Raw genomic sequence first — 27,082 nt, 5'->3', positions numbered from 1 at the left:
TCACATTCAGTTTTATTTCCTTTTTCTGGAAGGATACTATGAGAGCTCTATGCAAATCATCTGGAATTTGACATTCTGAATTATGCAGGCACTGTAAAACTTTTATATTTTATATTTACATATTTGAGCATTGATTTTCTTATGGGAATGGTCACTACCTAAGTTTTGACCTTTATTGAAGTTTCATCACATTTCAGGTTTTTGACGGATTTTTCTAGCTCAAGTATTAATATGTACTCCTGATTGCATTCTTCATGAATATTTTCTACCACCATTTTCTCATTTTATGTTTCCTTTAGCAATCTCTCAAAGTAATTACTCCATACATGTAGAATATCTTCAATTTTCATTTCACCTTTATCATTTTTTATTCCTTTTGCAGCACTCCTTCTGTTTATAAGTTTTTTCAATGACCTCTGGAATATTGTGCCCTTCCTAATATTTATTCCATAGTTTTGTTTAATCTTTGTGGATAATTACCCTATCATGATTTTTTTAAATTGTTTCCTTACTTGTTAATAGGGAAAAAAAGGCCTGGTTGGCTGAGTGGTTAGCTCTCCAGCCAAAAGGCTGCGGGTTCGAATCTCGCCATGGGCATGGATGTTTGTGATTGTCTGTGAAAATACTAGTGGTGGTGGTGGTGGTGGGTGGTAGATTTCATTGGTGTAGATGATGATGGTAGTTGCGAATCGTTGGAGAATTACACGGAGACAGAGTTGTAGAGCAAGTGCTCTCCCTCGATGAGTCTTTAGACTCCCTGGAGGTGATGTAATAATAATGATTAATCTTCAGAACTGGAAAACTGTCTTTATTTAAACAACAGTAAAAAAAAAAAAGAGTTAGGAACATGTGTTTAATACTAAGGATTTTTACTAGTAACATTATAAAGCTTAAAATTACTACAAAATTTAGTTTTATAAGTTTAGTTTTGCTATACAAAATATTGTCCTTTTTGTAAATAAAATTTAATCTTGGAATTAAAAAAGCAACACCTGGAAAGTAGAATGCATATTTAATAAAGCAAACTAATTTTATCTCAGCAGAATAACTTTGAGTTGCAAAAGAATCTGGCTTATGTTATTAATCTAGTTGGGGAAGCTTCATCAAGATCAAAAATACTGTCTATTTCTCAGTAAAATTCATTCCTATGCAGTTGTTGCTATTGCTTATTTTTGATGCTTAACCACTTGTTTTGGATTGATTGCTGGCTCCTTGCTGTATTGTCAGTTAAGAATGTGTTGGGATGGGCTTGTCTGTTAATATTTGGGACAGTTAGGATAGTTTTCATTCCATCACTCATTTTCATAGAAATTATGTGGCCAGTTTCCAAATGGGAATAGTAGTCTATTCTTCCTCATTATTTTATATTTATATTCAGTACAATAACTAGGTAGGGAGGTGCAATGGGTGCACAGGCACAGAATCCTTTGTCCTGGGGGGGGGGTGAAATGGAGTATAAAAAAATAATTAGTATAATCAGTGGGGACTGATTCATAAATATATTTTAATATTTATAAACAAAATTTCTATTTGTATTGTATTTTTAAAAACATTTTTTTTTTTTCAGTAAAAGGGGGGGCCAAAAATAAAATCTTGCACTGGGCCCATGAAAAGCTAGTTACGGCACTGCTTATACCAGTCATGGTGGGAATGGTTCTGTTTCCATAACTTAGTTTGATTATTTCTAATGCTTGTATTTCTTTGTAAGTTACTCTTGTTGAATAGGAATGTTTAGTTCACAGCCATCTTCCTCCTCTCCTCATTTCTTCAATTCCAATTTCATTTTTCAAGACCAGCATGTAAAGAGATCCACTAATGAAAAAGAGCAGAGCCAGATTTTTGTGAAATGTTCAATTCATATTTTATATTCTTTAGTTTAATAATGGCATGCCCTTGACATCATAATAGCTCTTTAGGGGTTATGATGTACTAATCCATCTTCTTCGTTCCTTGCAGCAACTAGAATTTGTCATGTGCATTGCTCTGTTTTATTATTGTGAGAGCTGATATTCTTGGTTATATAACTCCAGATTTCAATAATTTGAAGGCTGTAAATTAAACATGCAAAGAAATTATCTTCTTGGTTTCATCCTTTATCCAAGTGTAAGAGCAAAAAATGAAAAATGCTGTTGATTAAATTGTACTTCCAGATACCTGATGTTTGTAATAATTCAGTGCTCTTTATTTGGTTCACTGAATTTGTTATGGTATACAGCAGTACCTGTTATTTGTTGTAAAAGACATTTTTATTTTGTCATTGACAGTGTGGCCACCACTATTATTAACTTTGGTTTGGAATTCAGTTGGCAACTACACATGCACAGCAAGGAGATTCTCAAGAGATTGATAACTGGTCTCTAGCATTGCTAACCATCTGAACCAACAGTGGATTTGTTTTGAAAAGTTTGTATAAGACTTTACATTTAGAAGTAGATTGTCTAATTAAATGGATAGTACAGTGCCAAAAAAAAGGAGGTAATTTATGAGTGGAAAGGAGATAATAAATTTTTATTTCAATGTTCAAAAAACACTAAAAGATTTTTCTAGTATCAATGGCATAAGCAATGTGATAAAAGGAATTATTATTATTCAAAAAACAAATTAAAAAAGTTAAACTGAACTATAAAGTACAGTATATGAAGAAGAACAAGATTTTTTGATGTATTCATTTTGTCTGACATTAAACCAAATTGATTCACTGATAAAACAGAATTTTTGTTATATTATTGTATTATGGGATACTAAGGCAAGTGATGTGAAGTCATACCACCTTTTTTTTTTTCGAAACATCATATCTTTAACAACATTACACCCAGACCTAACATTTGGTTCAGATATATGGACGACATTTTTGCCATATGGAAGGGTGCCTCAGAAGAACTACAACTGTTTCTCTCAAAAATTAATGCACTTCATCCAAGGATCCAGTTCACCCTAGAAGTAGAAGTAAATAAGCAGTTAGCATTTCTAGACCTCTTGATTCTTCACCAACCAGATGGTTATATACAATTCACAGTCTATAGGAAAGAGACTCATACAGACTTATCACCATCATCATACCATGCTGAATCACATCACCATCCCAGCCAAAAGGCAGGTACTATAAAAACACTAGTTCATAGAGCCCACTCCTTTTGTTCTTCAGAAGAATTTTTACAAAAAGAATTACAGTATATTAATTCCTTCTTCATATCCAATGGCTATAAGAAGTCCTTCATAAAAAGAGCTTTAAGTAGTTGTGCTCCAGCATCCTCTTCAAGTACAGAAGAACCTACATGTATACCTATCCCCTTATATACAAGGGGTTAGTGAACGCATAGCTAAGGTGTTAAAACCACTAAATATCTGTGTGGCTTTTTTGACCCGTCAGAAAAATCTCCACTTTCCTAATGTCTCCAAAGGACAAGCTCCCACTCTCAGCTATCCAGGTGTCTACCAGATTCCCTGCTCGTGTGGATTATCATATTTTGGACAAACAGGAAGATCTGCTCAGGTCCAGTTAGAAGAACATCAGTCGTACATCCAGTACCTTGAACCCGAACAGTCTGGAATTGCAGAACATGCCATCAACACCAGACATAGAGTTAAGTGGAACAAGACAAAAGTCATTCACAAAAGTCAGTTCCTAATGGAACGACTATACAAAGAAACATGTGAAACATTACTTCACTCCCCTAACCTAAACAGATCCGATGGTTTACGTCTTCCCCGCCTGTGGAGATAGTACTTTATAAAGCAGCAAATCTTTCCTAACATATAATTGTATACACACACATATATATATATATATATATATATATATATTAAAAAAAAAAAAGAGATTTTTTTTTTTTAATTATGATAATTGAATAATTAAATAATTTAAATAAATTTAGAAAATTTAACCTTAACTACTTAGGTGGCGCTGTGTGAATATAACAGTTATTGTTTAATTAGCCTTGTACCTGTACTGATGATGCCTGTGATACTCAGGTGAAAATTCTACGAATAAAGAATAATTGACGTGAGTTAATTCCATTATTATAATAGTTAGTAATATGTCTACTCACGGTATTTCCTTACTGAAAGCATAAACTGTCTGAATGACAGGATTATGGTGTTAAAATTGAAGGCTGAACTGGTGGACATAACAATAATGCAGGTATATATGCCAAGAGGCGACCATTCAGATGAGGAAACAGAGGAAATGTACAAACAATTATAAGAACTAATTAAGGAAGAAAAAAGAGAAGACTATATGATTATAATGGGAGATTGGAATGGAGTTGTAGGAGAAGAAGAGGATGGAAGTGTAGTAGGACGATATGGACTAGGTAATGGAAATGAGAGAGGGGAAAGGTTAGTGGAATTCTGTAAAGAAAATAAGCTAATAATTACGAATACTTGGTTTAAGAAATCTAAGAGAAGATTATACACATGGAAAAAACCAGGAGATACGGAAAGATATCAAATTGATTACATTATAGTAAAGCAAAGATACAAGAATAGTGTAAAAAATGCATGCACATATCCTGGAGCTGATATTTATGCTGACCACAACCTGCTATTCATAGAAATAAATATGAAACTAAAGAAAATAAAAGAAGCTATGAAAAGGAAAAAATGGAACTTAGAGAAATTAAAAAATGCCAAGGAATTTGGAAATAGATTGGAGAAAGAATTAGGGGAAACAAGTTTTGTGAAAACTGAAGATCCAGAAAAGAAATGAGAACAAGTTAAAGAGAAAATAAAGAAGATTGTAGAAGAAGAAATTGGATATATGTAAGAGCTAAAAGAATAAAAAAAAAAAAAACCTTGGATAACTAATGAGATGATTTCTCTAATGGAAAAAATAAAGATGCTCCAGAAGGGAAAATACAATATAGAACCCTAAATGACAAATTGAGAAGGGAAGTAGAGAAGATTGGCTTAAAAAAACAATGTGAAGAAATGGAAAATTATGAGAGAGTGGGAAGGTATGATCTTTTATATGAAAAAAGCAAGAAGCATGAATCACAAGAGAAATTGAATTCGAGCTAGAGGCATAGAAAATAAGAATAGAGAAATCATAACTGAAGAAGATAAAATCCTAATGAGATGGAAGGAATACATTGAAGAACTATATGACAAGGAAAATAGACCAAATGAGTTGCCATTAGAAGATATGAAGATGATCTAGGTCCAGAGATTTTGAAAACAGAAGTAGAAATGGCCATTAAAGAACTAAAATATGGAGAGGCAGAAGGAATAGATGAAATACCTGCAGAATTCCTGAAACAACTTCAGAAGAAAGGAACTGAAGAAATAAAGCCAAAATAATAAATTTAATTTATAACAAAGGAATTTATACCTATACCAAAGAAAAGTGATGCAGTGAACTGCAAGGATTTTAGAACAGTAAGCCTCATTTCCCATACATCAAAAATGCTTATGAGAATCTTAACACGAAGAATTGCATCTAAAGTGGAAGATTTTCTTGGAGAAGATCAGTTTGGTTTCAGGAAGGATAGGGAACATGAGATGCGATTGAACTGTTAAGAATAGTAAGTGAAAGAAGGCTGGAAGTGAATAAAGAAGTTAATATCTGTTATATAGATTTTGAAAAAGCTTTTGACTTTGTAAAATGGGATAAGATGGTGGAAGTAATGGAAAAGATTGGTATAGATTGGAAAGGCAGAAGCTAATTATTTCACTATATATATGGGACAAACTGCCATGGTGAGAGAGATATATGGTACAACAGAACCAGGTATCATTGGATGAAAAGTAAGACAAGGCTATTCTCTCTCACCAATTTTGTTTAACATGTATTCCGAAGCAATGTTAAAAGAAACACTGGAGAATTCAGAAGAAGGAATAAAGATTGGAGGTAGACAGATATTTGCAATAAGATACGCAGATGACAATGCATTACTATCAAATACTGAAACAGGACTACAACATCTGTTGAACAGATTACTGGAATCCTATATCAGTTATGGAATGAAAATTAACATCAGAAAAACAAAGGTGATGAAAATAGCAAGGAAAGAGGCAAATATGGATATCAGAACAAATGGGAAAAAATTGAATCAAGTAAAGACATTTAAATATCTAGAAAGTGTTATTAGCAGTGATGGAAGATGTAAAAGTGACATAAAAGCAAGAATAGCGATGGGAAGAGATGCCTTTAATAGAAAATGGAATTTATTCAGAAGTAAAATGGATAGAAACCTAAAGAAAAGACTAATAAAATGTTATGTGTGAGTGTTGCCCTCTATGCATCTGAAACTTGGACATTGAAGAAAGAATAAATTAAGATTTTGGAAAGCTTTGAGATGTAGATTTGGAGAAGGATGGAAAAAATCAAATGGACAGATAAAATAACTAATGAAGAGATCTTAAAAAGAGTAGAAGAAGAAAGAAGTCTGTTAAGGAAGCAAAGGAAACTGGATCGAACATATTCTGAGAGGGAATGGAATCATCAGAGATGCCATCGAAGGAAAAATAGATAAAAAAAGATCCAGAGGAAGAGTAAGGAAAACAATGCTAGATGACATGAATGAATGGAGACAGGTACACAGCCTTGAAAGAGAAGGCTCAGAACAGAAGAGAGTGGAAGGAAAGTTTCTGCTACTAAAAGAAGAACCTGCTCAATTGCAGAATACTCAAGAAGAAGATAATTTGGATCTGGCTCCCACTGGAAGAGACCTCAATAAATGTTGAAACTGGTCTGGGTAGTGGCCCTTCCCTTAATGCATAGAATTATAGCATTATACATGTCCACAAGGAGATGTGCTTTGCATTATTGGATACTGAGGCAAGTGATGTAAACTCATACCACCTTTACTACGAGTTGCTCCAGTCCTGAAAATACTTCAGGCGCAAACTTTGTTTGCTTACACTTGGATAAAGGATTAAACCAAGTATATAATTTCTTGGTATCTTTAATTTAATTTTTGTTATATTTTCCAATCCAAAATTTCTTGAGGTAAGACAATTTTCATGTTCATGATAGAAGATACAAATGCCAAATGAAGAAAAAACTACAGTCTTATGTAAGTTTAAATATATATATATATATGTATATATATATGTGAGGGAGGGGGCTGAAAAGTTCTGATAAACACCTAGAACAAAAATGATATTAAAGCAACTAATCTAACTAAAGAAAGAACATATCTTAAGACCCTTTAATCCCCATGCTTCCTCAAATTGTAATAATTTGTTCTTTTTCTTTTAGGATATATAAGAAGACATGTCGGAGGTTTTGAAGAAATTCAAAGACACAGAGGTGCAGGCTGTCATCAAGCATGCTGTAAGAAAAGTCTACAACTGAGATTCACCAAACTTTGTGTGAGACTTTAGGGGACTGTGTGCCAGCATATCCAACACTTGCCGGATGGGTGGCCAAGTTTAAAACTGGGCATCCTGAGACAACAGATGCTCCCCAGGTCAGAAAGACCTCTCACAGTGATCACACCTGAAAATGTAAATGCAGTGCATGTATGATCCTTGATGATAGATGAATACCAGCCAAAAACATTGCAAAAACTCTGGGGATATCCAGGGAATGAGTAAGGGTGATTATCCACCCATATCTGGATATGTAGAAGCTCTCAGCGAAATGGGTCCTTAAATGTTTGAATGCTGACCAAAAGGGAACATGTGCGCTATCATCTCAAAGGATTTTGAGTCATTTTGAGAAATCAGGTGCAAATTTTTTTGGCCCATATTGTGACTGTTGATGAAACATGACTTTATTACTATGACCCAGAGACCAAACAGCAGTCAGTTCAGTGGAGTGGAGACACAAAGCCAAAGAAGTTCTAAACCCAAAAGTCAGCAGGGAAGATTCTTGCCATTGTCTTTTGGGATATGAATAGTGTAATCCTTACCAAGTACCTCAGAAAAAGGTGAAACTGTTTGAGATCCATGGAGATGCTCATGTAATGATGTCTGTAAAAAAAAAAATAAATAAATAAATAAACGTCGCCAAGGAACTCCAGTTTAAGGAGATATTTATTTGCTTTGCTTTCATTTGCTGCGTTTACCGCTTTCCTAACCAGTAAGTAGCCACCTATAAAAATTGGAGATTTCAATATTCATAATTCAGATTGACTTCTCTTGAACAGATTAGACCAGGGGATATGAAGTGTTTGCTTTTAGTAATGATATAATACAAATTGTCTTCATGTAACCAAAATATTAGATAATCCTCAATTTCCTTCCAACACCATGGACCTTAACTAGCTCTTTCTCTGGGTACTGTAAATGTGAGGTCTGCTCTCGATAATTCTGACCATAAAATTGTCTGTGTTTCCTTTTCTGCAAGTCCCATTTGGGATGACTTTGGTAGAACCAAATGGAGTTAGCCAAATGGGAGACATCAGAAAAATCCTCTATAGTCTGGAGACCAAGAAGTCATATGCTCCTGATGGTATCTTCTTGGTTGTGCTTAAAATTCATACTCTAGAATTAACACCTGCCCATCCTCAGGAGAAATATTGAGAACGAATGTCAAGGATGGGAAGGGAGGGGGGGGAACATATGCCGGGCCTTGCATTCCACACCACAAGTGAGATCACCATTGCTTCTCTGGCCACAATCCACTATGGTTATATTGATTACAGTAGTTGCATATCAAGGCTTATGAAATGTCATGCATCCCTACCCAGTGTATCAAAAATCGAGGGCTTATATTAAGTCCTCTCTCATTAACCACCCAACCGGCCATGACATTTATAGACGTCAAGTTTACTATGGATGCAAAGTGCATATTAAAATTGTAATACCATTGATATTACATTGATATATATATGATGGATATGAAGTGTATGAGAAGTGTGTATTTTATCCATATGACCGGTTGTGTGGTCAAACAACTGAGCCACATGGAGCTAAAACATGACAGATTTATGCATTTTATCTTAACAATACTAGACATGAATTTAACAGCAAATGTTTACCTTAATAGTTATGTTTTGTTACCATTGTTATTAGTTTTTTGCGATTTGTAATGTTATAGTTCATATTTGTGATTGCCGAAACATGCAGACACAAGAATTTAATAAAAACTTTATTAATAAATATCGCAATCTAAAAGATCATCTTTAGTTCTGCATCTGCATTGACAGTTCAAACACAAAGTAACAACCTTATTTGACTTGTTGCTACTTTGTTTTGGCATTTCACTGAAGATGATCTGTTAGATTCAGGTTAAAATATTTGATAAAGTTTTATTTTTTTTTCTTAATTTCTTGTGTTTATGTGTTTCAGTAATTGCTTTCACTGTGTCACAAGTGCCACTAAAGATGCAAATAGTTGTATTTTCTTTCTTCTGAGAAAACATGCCATAAGGAAAACACATGAAACTAGTTGAGAAGAAACAGGTTTTCTAATTATCATGTGCTTTATTCCAGAATACTGTTCAAGTGAATGCACAGAAGTCCACAGTTATATTAATGTATTATTATACATTTGTTATTTAAGATTTTCTTAAATATAATTATTTAATTTATAATTTAATAGATAAGTTCAAATTACATTTGAGTGGAACTGTATATCTACAACTTTGTTTTGAGATGATAGGGTAGATGCTTTTTGTACTTAAAAAAGAAATCATAATTCTATATCAGTTTGGTCAAAAAGTGGTTTAAGTTTCTGATTTTAAATATATCCTTTATATATTAATAACTTTCCTTCATACTGTCTTTTCTTAACCATGTTGAAAATTGAAATATAGACTGGCCTCCTCACCAGCTCCTCCATGGACATACTGGGCGTGTTACCTGTTTACTGTATCCTCATCATTTCAATAGCCGATATGATTTTGTGCATCTAGTGTCTGGTGGTGTTGACTTTTCAGTTTGTCTATGGGATATTTATGCTGGTACATTAATTCATAGATTTTGTGTTCATGCTGGAGAAATTTCACAACTCATGGTTCCTCCTAACAATTGTAATGTAAGTATCATAGTTTCTTTAGTAAGAATGTATCATATTCTTATTATAAAGTTATATTTTAAAAAAATGATTTGTTATTTTGTAATTTGAAATGGTTACATTTGTTGAGATACTTATTCATGTTTGATGACAGGAATGAAAAACCTGCTTCTGATGGGAATTGCAGTAATCTGCAATTACCCAACCACATCTGGAAGGCAGTTTGCCGTTCTAATAATTGAAGTATAATTACATGGTGGTGTACTGGAAGTCAGGTGACATTCAAGAGGTCACATACGTTGAATGCATGTGCATGTAATTTGTTACTTTGAAATAGTTACTATTCTAGGTGGATGTATATGCAGTTTAAAAAGGAGGAATTGTTATTGTACTACAGCTATCATTTATTCAATATTTAAAACAGTGACCCATGCACTAGCTGATCGACAGCCTACATTTTAACTGATATGTACCCTCGAAATGGAGGACACTATGGATTTCTGAGAATGTTTGTCATGGCCGTAAAGAGTATTATCGCTCACACTGTAGTGAGAGGTGGGGAAAACAGAAAAAACTGGAATATCTGCACTCAAGAACAAATATGATATTTACCACTTCAAACCCCCCAATAAGCCTGGCAGTGCAGAATATTCCTCCCATTAAGAAGGTATCCTTTTGTAGCAGGACTACTTGCTGGTTTCATCAGAGCTCATGTGGAAACAGGCCATACTGTGGGAATGCAGGATTGACTTTACAGAGAGAGACTGTATATTGTGCATCCCTCCCCATTAGTGGCTGAAATCTTCTACTTCAACTGTTTCTCCACATTTTAGTCCCCTCTCCCCAACCCAGGTATTGATACATACTCTTGATTGTGCATTATTCATTTTTACTTTCTCCTACTGTTCTAATGCTCCCATTTAATAGTTTTTCAAAGCAGTAGTTCATTTAGAATACAGATATCCAGAATATTTTTATCTTCAGTTTTTATGTTGTTGCTATCATCTCTGATTCCTTTTACTCTTCCTTTATTTCTATGCTTTTTCAATAGTTTCTAGAACATATTGATGCCTTCTTGATATTTATCTTCTATCTCCTTACCATGACTTCAGTTTATCTACTTTTATACATAGCTTAGCTGTGTTAGATTTTTCTGTGTATTCTCAGAGCACCTGCTGACTTATTTGCCAGGAACTTTTGTTAGATATGTTTTCTTCTTTTCCTGAACTGCCTCTTTTAACTTATTGAGTCCACTGTGCAGTTTGATTTTTCTGTCAGATTTGGCTATTGACTACAGAGGTTTAGTTCTTTCAAACTCCTTCATTTTTCTGTCCTATAGTATTTGTGTATTTGAGTCTACAGTTCAACACCAAAAACTGCTCTGTACTGATTCTTTTTTAATATTTGCATATATACATATTTGCAATATGATAGTCATTTTTGTCTTCCTTAAAATGAAATGATTATTTTCTGTATATTCTGGTGTCCAAAACAGGTATGCAGATACATCATCAAGAATAACAGTCTGAAACTTTTCTTATTTTTTGTGTGCATTTGCCCATCTTCATGTTGAAATATAGTGTTTGTAATATCTAGTTAATGACCGGACAAAAGTTCCACAAGTATTGTCTGACCATAGATCTGAGACCCTCGGCTGGCAATGTGCCAAGAAGAGTCAATTCGTGTTGAAGGGGAGAAAGGATTATTCCTTTCTTTTAACAAATTCATACATTGCCTTATGGTGATGTATTGTCATATTACATCGAAATTATATAAAGAAATTAAGTAGATACTAAATCGAGTATTATTTCAAAGCCGAATACAGAAGCAATAAAAGTTTTGTATGAAATTTGACCAGAGAGCTTAAGGGAATATGTTCGCCGACGTTTACGAGTTGCAATAGCTTAATAGGTGATGACGGCCACCATCAAGTGTCCGTATATTTGCCTCCTATTGATCCATTTTGATAAGGTTTCACTGACCCTGACAGCTGTTTCAAACTTATTGGTTCATCCTCAGAGACCAGACAAAAACCTTAAAGAGAGCAAAAAACTCTCTTGCAATACTAAGGAACTTGAAACGTCGGAGCGGTGTATTTTCCGTAAGTGAACTCTCGGTCGGTGAGTGAAAGTATTTACTAAAATAAAGAGCCAAAAGGCTTCAATTTGATGATGCAAAATTTATAAAAATTAATTGGATATTAAATCCAGCATTATTTCAAAGCCGAATACAGAAACTATAAAAGTATTTAAGAGAGTATAAAACAATTAGGTCCAGCTAGGGCAACTCATAAACGCCAGCGAACATATTCCCATAAGCTCTCTGTTCAAATTTCATATGAAACTTTTATAGTTTCTGTATTCGGCTTTGAAATAATTCTGGATTTAATATCCACTTAATTTTTATTAATCTTCTTTGGTAGTAGAACTTTCTGTCTGGCTATAGGCATAAAAAATCTCATTTTGCAATATCCCATTTTGAAATTTGCCCATATTATTCTACTTGAAACTGTTTGCCATTCAAGGATGTTATATTCATTTTGTGTTGAAGACTTAGCTGCACCTTTCTTTTTCTGATCCCTATTGTTGACACATAATATCATATAGTTATTATATGGGAGTATCTACTGTGTTTTTGTCTTGGTATCAGTAGCACCAGTTATGTCAACAGACCTGTTTGTGTTTGTATGGAGACATAAATAGTCTCCATATAGACACAAACTTCTTTTTTTCTTCATTAAAAAAAAATTACTTGTGACATTTCAGTGGCTCTCTCTCTCTACAGAAAGACAACTTTTACCTGTCTTCCTATTGATTCAAAAGTATAGATTCATTGTAACATTACAAAAATAGGGTATTGTATATCCTAAAAGATAATTTAATTCCTCTCTCTTCGACTATCATAGACAACAGATATAAGGAGTCCTCTCTTTTTCCCCCTCCCCTCTATGCCATACATGATTGGGTTCAGATGTACAGCTTCTGTATTAATTGTAGATGCCAGATCCTCCTCCAAATCAGTGCAGGCACTTTGAAGCCTCTGAAAGAGCGTTCCCTTTCAAAAATATCCAGTTATCTACATGATCGCCTATTCTGCAGGTGATAGCAGGACAGACTAAAAGAGGTTTTGAAATCTAATAGAATAACACCATCCACCAATGCAAGAATGAATTAGGCCTTACCTGCCATGTTATAAGGATCGGTGGGATTGCCAAGATAAGGCCATAAGCTTTGATGCCCTATCTTGACAGTAAATTTTCATCCGATATTTTCAAAGAACCAAGCGAGGTTGTATGCTTGCATGCAGGCTAAATAAAAACTAAGGCCTCATTTTGTATAACATTTGGAAGTTTATTTTTGGATTTATTTATTTATTTTTAGGTAATATTTCCACTCCTTCATAGAAATATTATTCTATGAAGGAGTGTATTCCTGATATAATATTTCCATCAGTATAATAAACAACTCGTAATGAGCAAAACTTACACTTTGACACATTATGCTTGCTACCCTGATCTTTATTTTTTATGATGTATATTTAAATTATCTCACAGGATCCACATACTTCACCTTTATTAACTGTTGCTCTTCTCTCGTCTTCTGCTTTGGATCACCAGACAACTGGATGTTCTGCAAATTCCTTATATCGTTAATGCACATATTAAGTAGCAACAATCCAAATACAGAGCCCTATGACATACCATTGGTCATCTGCATACTCTTGAATTCTGCTGTATCATATACAGCTGTTCTTTCACTTGGTTGAACAGCAGGAAGGAGTAATTACAAGGGGCTATCCCTGGAAGTTACAAAAGGAAACTGTGAGCAAGAGGGTGAGGAGTGGTTTCTTTGCATGGAAGGTGGTTGAACCGTGGAATGCATTGCCTGATAGAGTGATGAGAGTGAGAACGGTCAATGAGTTTAAGGAGTGGTGTTGTTGAAGGACCTCCCGTGATGAGTCTTTTGACTCCTTGGAGGCCTAAACAATAATAATAATTAATGTCTCAGCTGTCCTTCTACCCATGTCACTATCTTTTATTCATCTCCATTTGTACCACTTTACATAATATAGTTCGATATGATAATCTGTCATATGCTTTTGCAGAGTCTAGTTGTATCATGATGTAGCCATTTCTTGTATCCAGCTCATCTAACACTGTGTTATAGAAAGTGAGTAAATTATTAAGGCAAGACCTACCCTTCATAATGCTGTTTTACTCTCCTTCCATAGTTTCATATTCCTATTTACCCATTTGTGAATTCTGCCCCTGCCCTTATCATTTACACCATAGCTTTTCCATTATTTTACAACCCTTTCCGTGATACTGATCTATCTATAATTTGTTTCCTCTATCTTGAAGCCCTCCTTAATGTAGTGGAACTATTTTGTCCTTTTCTCTGCCCATGGAATCCCACCACTGTTGAACCTGTGGTAGATTAGCCTACCATTATCTTTCTTCCTTTTACTTTCTATATAGGAAAATAACTCTTTGGAATGTTGTTTGGCATTTTGGGTTAATTTCCTTTCATGATATGATTTTATCTTTCTTGCCATGCTGGTCACTGTTTTTTGTACTCTCAAGTGCTGGCTGACCATTTAAATTCCATCTAATCCTATGTATGGAGTCTGATACTAATATCCTCAAACACCCCTTTGTCATTTCTCTGCACTGCTAAACATCCTTTCTCTTGCAGCTTCTGTAATGACAGAAGCAGTAATGACAAGTATGTCATTACTGCTTCCAGCTATTTTCTAAATTTGCCATAATCATTGGCTCTGTAGTTGGTGTATATTTACAAATTCATATACATACATGTGTTCCACATGTTGCAACCTCCCAGATCAAAACTGCATAATCACACTCACCAATAAAAGAAGCCACTTGATTATGGATAAATCATCTGAATCTATCACCAAATCTAACACTTTCAAACTCAGTCCTTTCCATCATATGCTGTTTTGGTAATTGATTCTTAGTAGTGACATGAATTCCATTTCTTTCTTCCCTGATTTGCTAATGCCTACCTTCTATGTCTGCTTTGTATATCCTGATCTATGACTGCAGTTGAATACATATTTCACACTGTTGGCCTCTTTCTCACACCTCAAATGTACTGCCATCCATGTAGTTACATTTCATACACTTCTGTTGCATTCTGTGGGTTGAATTCTACAGCAGCTATTATCAAAAATACAGTTCCCTTGCCCTGTTTTTTCATCCTGAAAATACAATACCTCACATAGGGAAGGGGGGATATACACATGCATATACTTCTTGAAAAGAAGTCAGCAGACACCATAGTGTGAGAAACAAACAGCCATGGTGCCCAGTCCTACAAAATGTGGGACTCCCTTTCGGTGCATTGACTGCAGCAACACAAGTGCATATAATAGCGATCAACAGGAAATTTTAATCATTCTTCCTGTAGACATGTAATTAGGTCCTGGACTGTTGTGAGGCAGACGTCCCTTGACCTCACCTAATGCTCCAGTTCATCCCACAGATGTTCAGTAAGTTTGAGATCAGGGCTCTGTGAAGGCCAGTCAAGTGTAGTGACATTTATGTCCACAAACCATACAGTTACAACAGCAGCCTTATGACACTGTTGTGTCGGAAAAAAATGATGAGTCACCTTTTTTTCCCACCCAACATTAAGTTATCTCAGAAAGAGTGGATAAGGACATGCTTATGCCTCCGGATGGGAAATGTACCGACTAATGTCCCAAGAACATGTAAATATCCAAGTGTGTAAGCTCTGAACAATGTTAAAATATCCTATGAGTTTAATAGAGAATAGTTGTAAATGAATTAGAATATAAAATCATGTGTAAATTGCCAAGTAAATATGTATAAGCTAGAGCATGTTTTAAGCCATGTAAAAACAGTCCGTGGCCATGGCGTCCAATCGGCAGTTGCCGTATGCGTGATGACACCGCCGAGTGAGGGAGCTGTTTTGAGGTATAAAGGTTTCGGCAGGGATTCGAACCGCTCTCTTTTTCTCTTGTCTCCGGGTTTCATCGGCACCTAGTTTCCTGTCGGAGAGCTGTGTAGAGCTTGCCACCACGTGTAGCAAGAATTCCCCCTTGCTATGTATGCTACATGGGCCAAGGCTGCAACTACAATGTATTCAGATCCATAAGAAGAAAGAGCCACTGATGAAATCAACGTCAGTGTTCAAATCTGTGTATGAGTGTTTTCGATTCGTATGGAAACAAAGGAATAGCAAGGCTGCCATCAGAGAAGATACTGTAAGCAGACCAGAATATCCAGTTCAAAGCAAGAACGGTAAGCGTAAGATTTCTTATGTTAAATGTTGGATTAAAGTAACCGTGGAGTAAGGTAGCAGAAATTAAGGAAGCATGCTATTTCCGTGTAGTGCTATAAGAACAGTCAGCGATTTGGACACTTTTTGTCTGCGGTTGAGAAGAAAGCATATTAGGCACCAGGCGGATAGGAGGCCGAGGTCCGAACTGTTTGTGTGACTTAGGAACAGTAATGTTATATGGTCAGAACGTAATTAAATGTTAGCTAAAATTTTGGAGGGAGGATTAAGTAAGAATAAGAAGTATTACCCTATAGAAGTTCATGTCAGAATTATTGAGTTGTCTTGTGTATCTATGCAATATTACATGTGAGATAATATTAGGTAACTTAGTTATAAGAGTCTGAGAATAGATGTATGTATAGAAGTGAGAAATTTATGTCAAGTAAGGGAATATAATATAGAAGTTTTGGATGTGATTAAGTAAAGGGAACCCAGACTCTTTTAAGATTAAGGATTTGATTAACATGTATACTTGTCTTTGTGCCATAATAAATGTGTTTCTTTATATACAATCAAATGAGTTTGTCATGCTTTCTGCGGATTGAGCTACTGTTTGAAAATTTACGTGCCGTGCATTAAGGGGGATACCAATAGTGATATAAGAATCGGGACCACGACTGCATGCCTCATGATCCCTACATTTTCTTTAAGTATCCTTCGATAATGTATCAGAGTTTAGTTGCCGGCTGGCGCAGTCTTTAATCAATACAAATTTGTCGGCAAATGAATATCTGATATTAAGTGATACAAAAATTAATGTTAACTGTAAAGTTAAAGTAAAAACAGTTAGAGATATAACAATAAGGCAGTCACAAGTCACACAGCACACCAGACGACATAAAAGTAGTACATAACAACACGGTGCAAATTCTACAAAGTTGGAAGCATTGCATTGTCCAGAATGTTCAGATACCTCTCGGAGTACAATGTTCGTGACACCACAAACACAGGTCCGGGGCAAACCAGGATAAACAGGACCATACCATCACACCACCACCTCCAAATTTCATAGTTAGGGTTACGCCCTCTGGTAAGAGAAGTTCACCAGGCATCCACCACACTCACATCCATCCATCTTTTTGGTAAAGGGTGTAGCATGATTTGTTACTCTATAACACACCTTTTCAATCTTCCACATCCCACGGCTCATGGACTTTGCACCACTGAAGACGAAGCTATGTGGGGTTTGCATACTGCTGTCCTACCATGGTCCCAGATTTGTGTTTCAGATGATGCCCAGAATTCCTCATTCAATGTGTCAGCTGAAAAATGGTGATTTTGACATGTTATCCTTCTCAGCATCTTACGGTCATGTTTGGTGAGTGTGTTGGGTTGTCCACTGAGGGTAACATTTGCCCTCAGTGGACAACCCAATATTTGTCAAATTGTTGACAAATTTGACCAATTTGTCAAACAGATAGGCCTGCAATATGGCATTTGTGATAGGATGCCTCTTTCAAATTCCATCTGTTCCCTTCTCGCAGCCATTTCACTCAGATACTGTTGCGCTGACTTGGGAGCATCATATCCCTCCAATTTATACTGCTACAAACGTGACTCATTACATGGCATGATGCACCCCATGGGAATATTTGTTAACTTCTTTCTGAGCAGTGTATATTCAGAGGTATTTCAGGTGTATTGTATTTTCAGATGGTGATACAGGGATAGAATATCCATATATCATCCTCTGTCAACCAAGTCTCACTAATGCCAAAAAAAATCGCTATTATTCCAACATCTTCTAGTATTAGTTAGTATACATGAATTGTAATATCTCCTTGCTTCATGTAATGATAGACTCACTGAATTTTGAGGCCTGAGAAGCTACATTCAGTAAGTTCTTATCATCTGTTCTCACACTCACTCGTCTACGTGTGTATACACATGCCCACCTGCATCCACGTAATTGCTTTGGTTTCTTGATTTTGCACTGTTAGAAAATATAACCATAGCTTGTATTGTTTTATACATTTATACATGAAATAAATAATTGTTTCTTTGCATATCTTTATTCATATATATGTGTGTTGTGAATTTTTTTTTTAAATTTTATTTTAGCCACGCATTCTTCACAGTATCTGTTCTGTTGCAAGCGACCACTCAGTTGCTCTCCTCGGTCTTAAAGAAAGAAAATGTATTATGCTTGCCAGTAGACACTTATTTCCAATTCAAGTTATTAAATGGCGCCCACTAGATGATTTCATGGTTGTCGGTTGCTCTGATGGCTCTGTTTATGTATGGCAAATGGAAACAGGTCAGTATTTGGATTTTTTTTTTTTTAATCTTAAAAATTAATCTATTTTATATTATTAGTGATGTCTTTCTTTTTAACTCATGAAATATCATTGATTCGGTTTCTCAAATTATAATGTCCATATAACATGTAGAACAGTAAATTCAATTACAGACTTAAAAAGAAATACCTACTGAAACAGTATAAAATATCATATTACTACAAAAATCTCATTATTGCCCAAGTTTCCAACTCATCTGAATAGTACAGATCAACCACTCTTCAACAAGGATGGCTTAAAATTGTCTGTCTGTCTGATGATGCTTTGAAGAATTAATTTTCTCTCTCTCTCTCTCTCACACACACACATTATTAATATCAGTCTTCCTTATAGACATAAATCTATATAGAGTGGCAATGACATGAACTCTATAAATTACTCAAAATCATATTATTCTCAAAACCATGCCCACGGCGTGATTCAAACCCTTTTGTCTGGAAAGCGGATACGCTAACCACTCGACCAACCAGGCCGGCAATAATATAGATAGTTAAACTGACTAGTTTGGGCACATATGCTAGTGGCGTCTTCTGAGTTAGGAGGAACAAAAAAAAAAAAAACGCAATAAGCATTGAACCATTATATAACTTTGTTATGTAATGAACATTGTTCAGTAGGTATGCATAATAGTTGGCAGAAAAGTTATTAAAGTCTGATGTGTAAAAAGATCTAATAAGTGACTTTGAAATATCACATAAAATCATTCCTTGGTTTTTGTTAAGTATGCCTTGTGAGTGGATAACCATTGCAGCCTCTTTGATGTTGCAGGCACCGAAGTTGTCTAGGTAAGGCATGAAGCTCTTGTCCTATTCATTATTGTGGTGAGTGTGGGAAAAGTGGCAAGGTAGGCCTGAGCTGTCTTCTCTGTTGTTATTAACATCTCCAATATGCTCTCTTCATCTAATTTCCAAACTTCTAGATGTTTGCCCTATGTAAGCAAGGCCACAAGAACATGGAATATTGTAAACCCAGGATGTTGGATGAAAGTCCTCAATTGAATGTCACAGATCTTGTATAGTCACAGTGGGCCTGAAAGCCGTTCTTATGTTGTGACATTTCAGGAGATTGATGATTTTGAGAGAAAATTTTTCACTACAAGGGATGTAAACCAAGGCTCTATAGCAGATATCTGTTATCTGTTGTGGGGCAAGAGTAGAGAACAGTAATCTTTGTACCATTTTCTTAGAATATCCATTACTACAGCGCCTCGGTTTCCATCCCTTATATTGGCAAACTGTCTCTGAAAATCACCAATCTCATGACATTGGTGGCTTTCAAGCCTATTTTGACTATATGAGTTCTGGAATTTACAATATTCCATGTTCTTGTGGCCTTGCTTACATAGGGCAAACATCTAGAAGTTTGGAAATTAGACAGAAAGAGCATATTGGAGATGTTAATAACAACAGAGAAGACAGCTCAGGCCTTGCTTTCTACTTCTCCCATACTCACTGCAATATTGAATGGGAGAAGAGCGCCATGCCTTATATAGAAGACAACTTCAGTGGCTGTAACATCAAAGAGGCTATGATGTTTATCCACTCACAAGACACATTCAACAGAAACCAAGGAATGATTTTATGCAATATTTGGGAAGTCACTTATTAGATCTTTCCATACATTTGCCAACTATCATGCATACCTACCTACCTACTGAACAATGACTGACCCATGTGGAGAAGGAGTGGAGAATTCTGCATCCATGCTCCTTTTACTTTTGTGTAACAGTTCTTACATGCTCAACTTTAGTTATGATGTAATGGTTTTCCATTTATTGTACAGGGTGTTCGGGATAAATTTGACATATTTATAATTAATTATATTTTTCCGTAAGTTACATGTATTAACACACACTTCTCTTCATTTAAAAGTTTGGACCCTTCTTCATTCATATACAAGATGTCAGAAAGGATGGATAGCTGGAACCCACCTGAATCATGGAAGAGAATAACTTGTATCATGATGATTCGTGCCCGCCATCAAAATAAGGATATTACGACTGCTGCCCAATGCTCCCTGAATACAGTAAAAACAATCAGGCATGAACTAGAGACTTGCAATGGTGACTACGAGGATGTAGCAAGAAGAAAGATCCCTAGCAGACGATCTGATTGCGTTCGTACAGCAGAATTCCTCGCAAATCTGCAGGAACAGGTGTTGAAGAACCCTGGCATTGGAATTCGGGCTTTGTTTGTGGAGTTGCTAACTGTAGTCAAGCCCTGGATAACAAGGGTAGCCAATGGTAGGCCGTATGTATGGCAGCAGGATTCGGCCCCTTGCCACACCTCTGGGAAAAGTCAAAAATGGTTGTCTGAAAATTTCTACGACTTCACCAGTCCAAATGTTTGGCCTCCAAACTCCCCAGACCTTAACCCCATGGATTATTTTGTATGGGGCGCAGTTGAAAAAGACACCAATCGCACTTCCAGTAATACAAAAGCCCAGTTAATGGATAAAATTAAAACAGTTTTTGCGGCCCTTCCCAGGGAGACTGTAGCATCAGCTTGTTCGAGGTTCCGAAGCAGAATTGAAGCTGTGATCGATGCTAATGGTGGTTATTTTGAGTAAATCTTGTTGATAGTATTGTAATTAACTCTGCCTGTAATGTTTTTTTGTCAATTCATTAAATTTAATAGATACAAAGAAGATTTTCTTTTTCCTTACGAAACTGTCAAATTTATCCCGAACACCCTGTATATTTTTTGTTCTACCTAAACCATAAGAAGCCACTAGCATATCTTGTGAAACAAGTTGGTTTAACCATCTATATTATCGCAACCCAGTGCTAGTTATCATTTTGCCATAAATCTACATGCCATTTGCCATGTAGATTTTTGTCGAAAAATCTACATATTCATTATAATAATAGCATGAGAAAGAACCGACACTTTGAATCATTGCACTTGATATATGATTATAGATAAATCTAGATAATTGATTATAGAACTTATACTGCATTGTACATTATCAAGTATAGGCAATCTGTAAATCTTCAGTTTATACATAAACCAGTTATATATTTTACTTCATTAATCATTTATATTCTCTAATAGCTGAAAATAGCTTTTTATTGATTCACATATTTGAAAAATTTGTGAAACCAGCATGAAAAGTGTTTAAAATTATGTGTCATTTGATGCTTTCTTATTAAAAATTGTGATCTTATTAAAAAACAATTAACCTCTCCACATCACCAAGGAAATGGGAACTTTTTCTTTCACTGTTAAATCTAATTGGTTGTAGTTCTGCTGCATTCAAGTCCATCCACCCACATTTGCACCTTAGTCTGATATCCAGTGGTAACCAGCTCTTTTCTTTCTTTGCCTATCTGTTTCTTCCATTCTTTCTATATAATTTTTGCATTCTTCTTTTCATCCCAGGGTCCAATCATTTATTGGTTGTATTTTATAATTTTCCATGATTTGTGAGTTACTGATTTTGTTTAATATTGTTATACCTTCAGTTTTTTTTTAATGTTTTCATCTCAACAGTTTCATTCATCTAATTTTTATAGCTCCCACTTGTGTTGCTGCTGCTTATGTTAGTAATGATCCAAACTCATTTGTAGATTCTTATTTTTGCCTTTACGTATGTGCTTGTTCTTCCACATGAGGCTAGAGAGAAATTGAGATATTCTACTAGCTTTCACCGCTTGCTTTTGTACTTTATTTTATGCGATGCCATAGTTATTTAATTCCATTCCTAAATATTTTATCTTACTAACTTGTTCAGTTATTTTTACATTTATTTCTACTTTACATCTTATGAATTCTCTAGCAACTGTCATGCTTTGTGTTTTCTGTTGATATCTTCATATATATATATATATTTTATTTGGCTTCATTTGCTGCTTGTAAAGATTGTCATCAGCATATCTAGTTATTGTTAATATTATTAATTATACATTAATGAGCATATGAGAATAGCAAACACAAGGACAAGAAAGAACAGGTGAACATAAATGATTTCATTACTGTCAAATGAGTTATTAATAATTTACAATTGTGTTGTTATATTTATGTGTTGCTGGAGTGTAACAAATTACATGTATCCTATTAAAATCTAGACATGCATGTTAGCATTTATGATGGACCTTAGTTTAAAAAAAAAACTTAAAAGGACAGGGAGAGATTTATGCAAAATATGAATAACTGATCAATAATTAGTTATTTTTATGTTATTAGTTATAAGCTATCAGTTAGTTTACTGGTAGCTAAGTAAATAACGGTGGAGTGGAGATTATTTACCAGTTAACTAATAATGTTGATCAGGTAATTCATCTAGGCATGGAAGGAATAGAATACATGTTGGTTTGATGCAACAGCAAATCATCTTGTACAGTTTGTTCAAAGAGACTGGCAAACAAATATTTTCAAAAATAAATAAATAATAGGGTTGGAGACCACAAGATAGCAGAACTTGTTTGCCAGTCTCTTCATCAGTTGCCACTTATGATAAATCACTAATGATTAGTGACAGCCTCGAACCAGCTATCTCTGATCAGCTACCAGTGCAGATTGAGCTGCCTACTCAGTATAAATGTTAAATAGTGCTAACATGGCCTCGCCTACTCCCTATAAAAGAATAAAAGGTGCTAGTTGATTTTTTTTATTTTTTGATAATATGCTCATTATAATTGATAAAAACTTTTTAAGAATGTATATATGTTTTTTGTTCAAAAAATTTATTTATAAAATTTGATTCACAATTTAAATTTTATTTAAATATGCTTCCCTTGAATATTCAGTACTTTGGCCAAATTGCAGAATGCAGAAAGATTAAAAAACATGGAATAATACTTCACCTAACCATGTGACCACTTGAACATAAATTAATTAATACACACACACACACACACACACACACACACACACACACACACACACGAAGTATGACAATTTAATTCCCAGAATAGTCGTGTACTGTTGGCCCATGTGGTGATTTGATTGGAGTCACGTGAGTATTCATGTTTGTATATCTTTTAACTAATGTGTGCATAAACCTGAAGTTAATAGAGCCATTTGCTAGTTGGCTATTGCAAAAACAATAGAGATCTACATGAAAACATTGCCTTAAAAATGTGTCATTGAAATTTGGAGCAGTGTGTTAACATCAAATTTTGTGTGAAAATCGGCAAAACTGCTACTGAAACGTTGGACCTATTGAAAGTAGCATATGGTGTGCTCTGAAAAAGTCAAGTGTCTTTGACTGGCATAAGGGATTCAAAGGTGGGCGAGAAGATGTGAACGATGACCCCAGAAATGGGCAACCAAAAACAAAAATAACAGACACAAATGTGAACAGAGTATGAGATTTGGTATGGTCTGACAGATGATTAAGTGTGCGATTAATGGCTGATGAATTGCAAATCGAGAAACAGTCGGTAATTTTAACTGAAGAATTGGGTATGAGAAAGATTTTGAAAGAAATCCCGACAATGTCCCAAGCCATAGTGTGCTCATCGTGAGAGAGTTTCGTCAAAAAATCGATTACCAAATTAGGTCATCCTGCTTATTCACCCAACTTAGCTCCCTGTGATTTATGTCTGTTTCCCAAATTAAAGACTGCACTTTAGCCCAATCGTTAATCTCCAAGGGTGAAGATTTTCTGACATCGTTAATATCCAGCATAATGTGATAAATTATGCTAGGTATTATTTACAAATTTTCTGGAAACTCAAGAATATTCCAGAAAAAATGTTCCAGGTCTGTTTCCAAAAATGGGAACACCGTCTAAACCAGTGTATAAATACACAAGGGGGACTACCACAAAGGTGTGCCAGTAGCCACCAATGTATAGTTCCAAATGTAGGTTTTTTACAGGTGCTTTCTTGGAATTAAATTGTCACATCTCATATGTAAATATAAAAACTTTGAAGGTTTCGAAAACTGACCAGGAAGGTTAAGAGAATACAATTTTCAGCACCGGAGTTACCTTAATTTGTATTACTAAAAAGTCATACATGCTGTCGAGGCATATTCACCTTTTTATTAAATCTTTTGATTAAGGTTTCACCAGCCTGACAGCTGTTTTGAACTGTTGGTTCTTATCAGAGATCAGATTGAAATCTTAAAATTGTAAGAATCTTCATTCAATACCAAAGCAATTCTGTTTCAGAAAATTGCATTTTTTATAAATGAACAACAGTTGGTACTTATTATCAAAGCATCTTAATGTATTCATTTTGGTATAGTACAAGCTAAGGCTAATTCAATGTCGAGGATTATATTCCCATAAACTCTTTTCTTTATTTGACACTTTCCAAGTTTATTTATATATATGTATGTAGGTATATTCATCTATGAAATAATCATGTATCTTTAATATCTCATATTTATGTTTTTTTACATTGCCAAAAGGAAGACTTTTTTTGGGTCTTCTTTAATAAAAAGAGAAAATAAACGTTTTGTTTCCCTAAATATAATAACTGCCAAATCTTTAAGTGGCCAAGAGGCTTCAATTTGAAATAAGTGAGATATTATAATGGAGGATATGGAATCCATTCATATTTTATAGCCAAATATAGAAACTTAAGTTTCAGAAATTTACTAGAGACTTTGTAAGAATGTAACCTTTTCATAAACTTTCTTTCAAGTAAATTTTTGAAAGCAAGAAACTTTCTGCATTTCTTACTCTCATTTATTTTCATATCTTGCTACAAAATACAGAAATCCCTTTCTAAGGCCAAGGACCAGTAAAATGCTGAAAACAATTCTACGGACCACTAAGTTACAGAGACATAGCTGGCGGGGGGGAGTGATCTGCCCCAGGCTGCACATTTTTGGCGTTTAAGAAATCTTGCCTTACTGTCTATAAAACAGAAAAGCAAGAAAAATAACATTTTAGAATGTGGAATTAAAGTTTTACTTCAAAAATAAACATACTGTTTTTAATTTATTTCCCTATACGTCATTTTGACTTTTCGTATTTTTTTTAAAAACCTAAGTAGGAATTACCAACATTTCGGAAAAACTGTGCCATTTATAATATAATAAATCTAAAAGCATGTTTCAAATACATATGGAAACATAATTAATTAAATTGGAAGTAAACGATTAAAAGTGTATCATCATAGAACAAAGTTTTAATTTTTATTAAACAAATAAATAATATGATCTAATTATGTTACTACTTATTTTAATGAGATGGTTGAGCTTCTCGGCCCTTGTAGAGTTGCTGGATATCTGGGTCAATATTGGTCAAATTCAGTCGAAGATCGGCACACACACACGAAGACGATTTCTGTGTTTTGTTTTTATTTGAAGGAGTGATGAAAATCCTTTCTCACAAAGATAGATTATAGAGAACTGCATGACGATTTTCAATGCTGCTTCAGATAATTCGGGAAATTCACTTCTCACTGAAGGTGAGATCCAAGAGCCAAACCAAGATTACAGAATTGTATTTTAAGTCTACTGTCATTTGAAAGCTCAATTAACTGCCCTTTTTTCGATAACAAAAGGTCGTTCTCGAATTTTGAAAACATATTTTGAAAAATATGTTTTCAAAATTCCATTTCAGATTTTTGAGGTGGTCACAAACCCTTTCCAGAAACTCAGAATCAACAAAAATATTATTTTCCACTAAAAAGGATTCCAATGTTGGAAAAGGTGCAAATTGTCTGTCTTTTACATAATTAATCCATAAAACCAGTTTTTTCTCGAATGCCTTTATTTTGTCGTAGGCATCAAGAACAGTTAAAGAATTTCCCTGAAGGGAGAGAGATTTAGTTCATTTAATTTCGAAGAAATGTCTGAAAGATAGGGTAGTGTTGATAGCCATGCTTTGTCAACAAGGAGTGATGCAAAATCAGAATTATGTTCATTTACAAATAATAAAACTTCGTGCCTTAATTTAAATAACCTTATTACTACTGTACTTTGCTCCTGGAAGCCAGCGAATTTCAGAATGAAGCAGAAGTTGTATATATATATTCACTGTCCATTTCATCACAGAGTACTGAAAATAACCTGTTATTTAATGGTCGAGCTTTAATAAAATTAACTAGCTTTACAGCTTTGTATAGCACAGTTTAAAATGATGGTGGCATTCCTTTGGAGCTTTGGAGTTCATATCTGGAACTACTTCCTTGACCACAGAAACAACCCCACTATGCCTATCTATAAGCACATGAGCTCCATCCAAACAGAAGCCTATACATTTTTCCCACTTGATCCCTTTGTGTATTATGTAATTATTGAGAGTGTGAAATATTTCTTCTCCAGTTGTTCGGGATGGCAAAGTTCTACAATACAGAATATCATCATGAACGTTGTTATCACGAGCATATCTTACATAGCATATTAACCGCATATCACTTGTAACATCAGTAGTCTCGTCTATTTGTAATGCATAATAAGGGCTCTTCTTAACTCTTTTGATTAACTGAAATTCTACATCCCTGCCATATCATTAATTCTGTGACCGACAGTGTCCTTTGAAAGAGGAATCAAATCAACATCTTTTAGTAACTTGTTGCCAAACATCGTTTTTACCACATCTTTTATAGCTGGAAGTAGCAAATTTTCCCCGATAGAATGAGGTTTCCATGTTTTC

General features: G+C 34.8%; 1 protein-coding gene across 8 annotated transcripts in view; it reads left to right on the top strand.

Annotated features, from left to right (window-relative positions):
* Positions 1-27,082, top strand: part of Rbcn-3B (WD repeat-containing protein Rbcn-3B) — a 717,321-nt gene that overhangs the window by 431,020 nt on the left and 259,219 nt on the right. For all 8 annotated transcript variants that reach the window (XM_090405900.1, XM_090405903.1, XM_090405904.1 and 5 more), the window contains 2 exons: positions 9,704-9,924; positions 18,291-18,486. In XM_090405900.1, coding sequence (XP_090262026.1) covers positions 9,704-9,924; positions 18,291-18,486 — 417 coding nt within the window. The remainder of the gene's footprint in view (positions 1-9,703; positions 9,925-18,290; positions 18,487-27,082) is intronic.

This window comes from Typopeltis vanoorti, chromosome 15, assembly GCF_054136105.1.
Source record: "Typopeltis vanoorti isolate ZY-2024b chromosome 15, IOZ_Tvanoo_1.0, whole genome shotgun sequence".
Lineage (NCBI taxonomy): Eukaryota > Metazoa > Arthropoda > Arachnida > Uropygi > Thelyphonidae > Typopeltis > Typopeltis vanoorti.
This window is presented reverse-complemented; position numbering and strand designations above follow the sequence as displayed.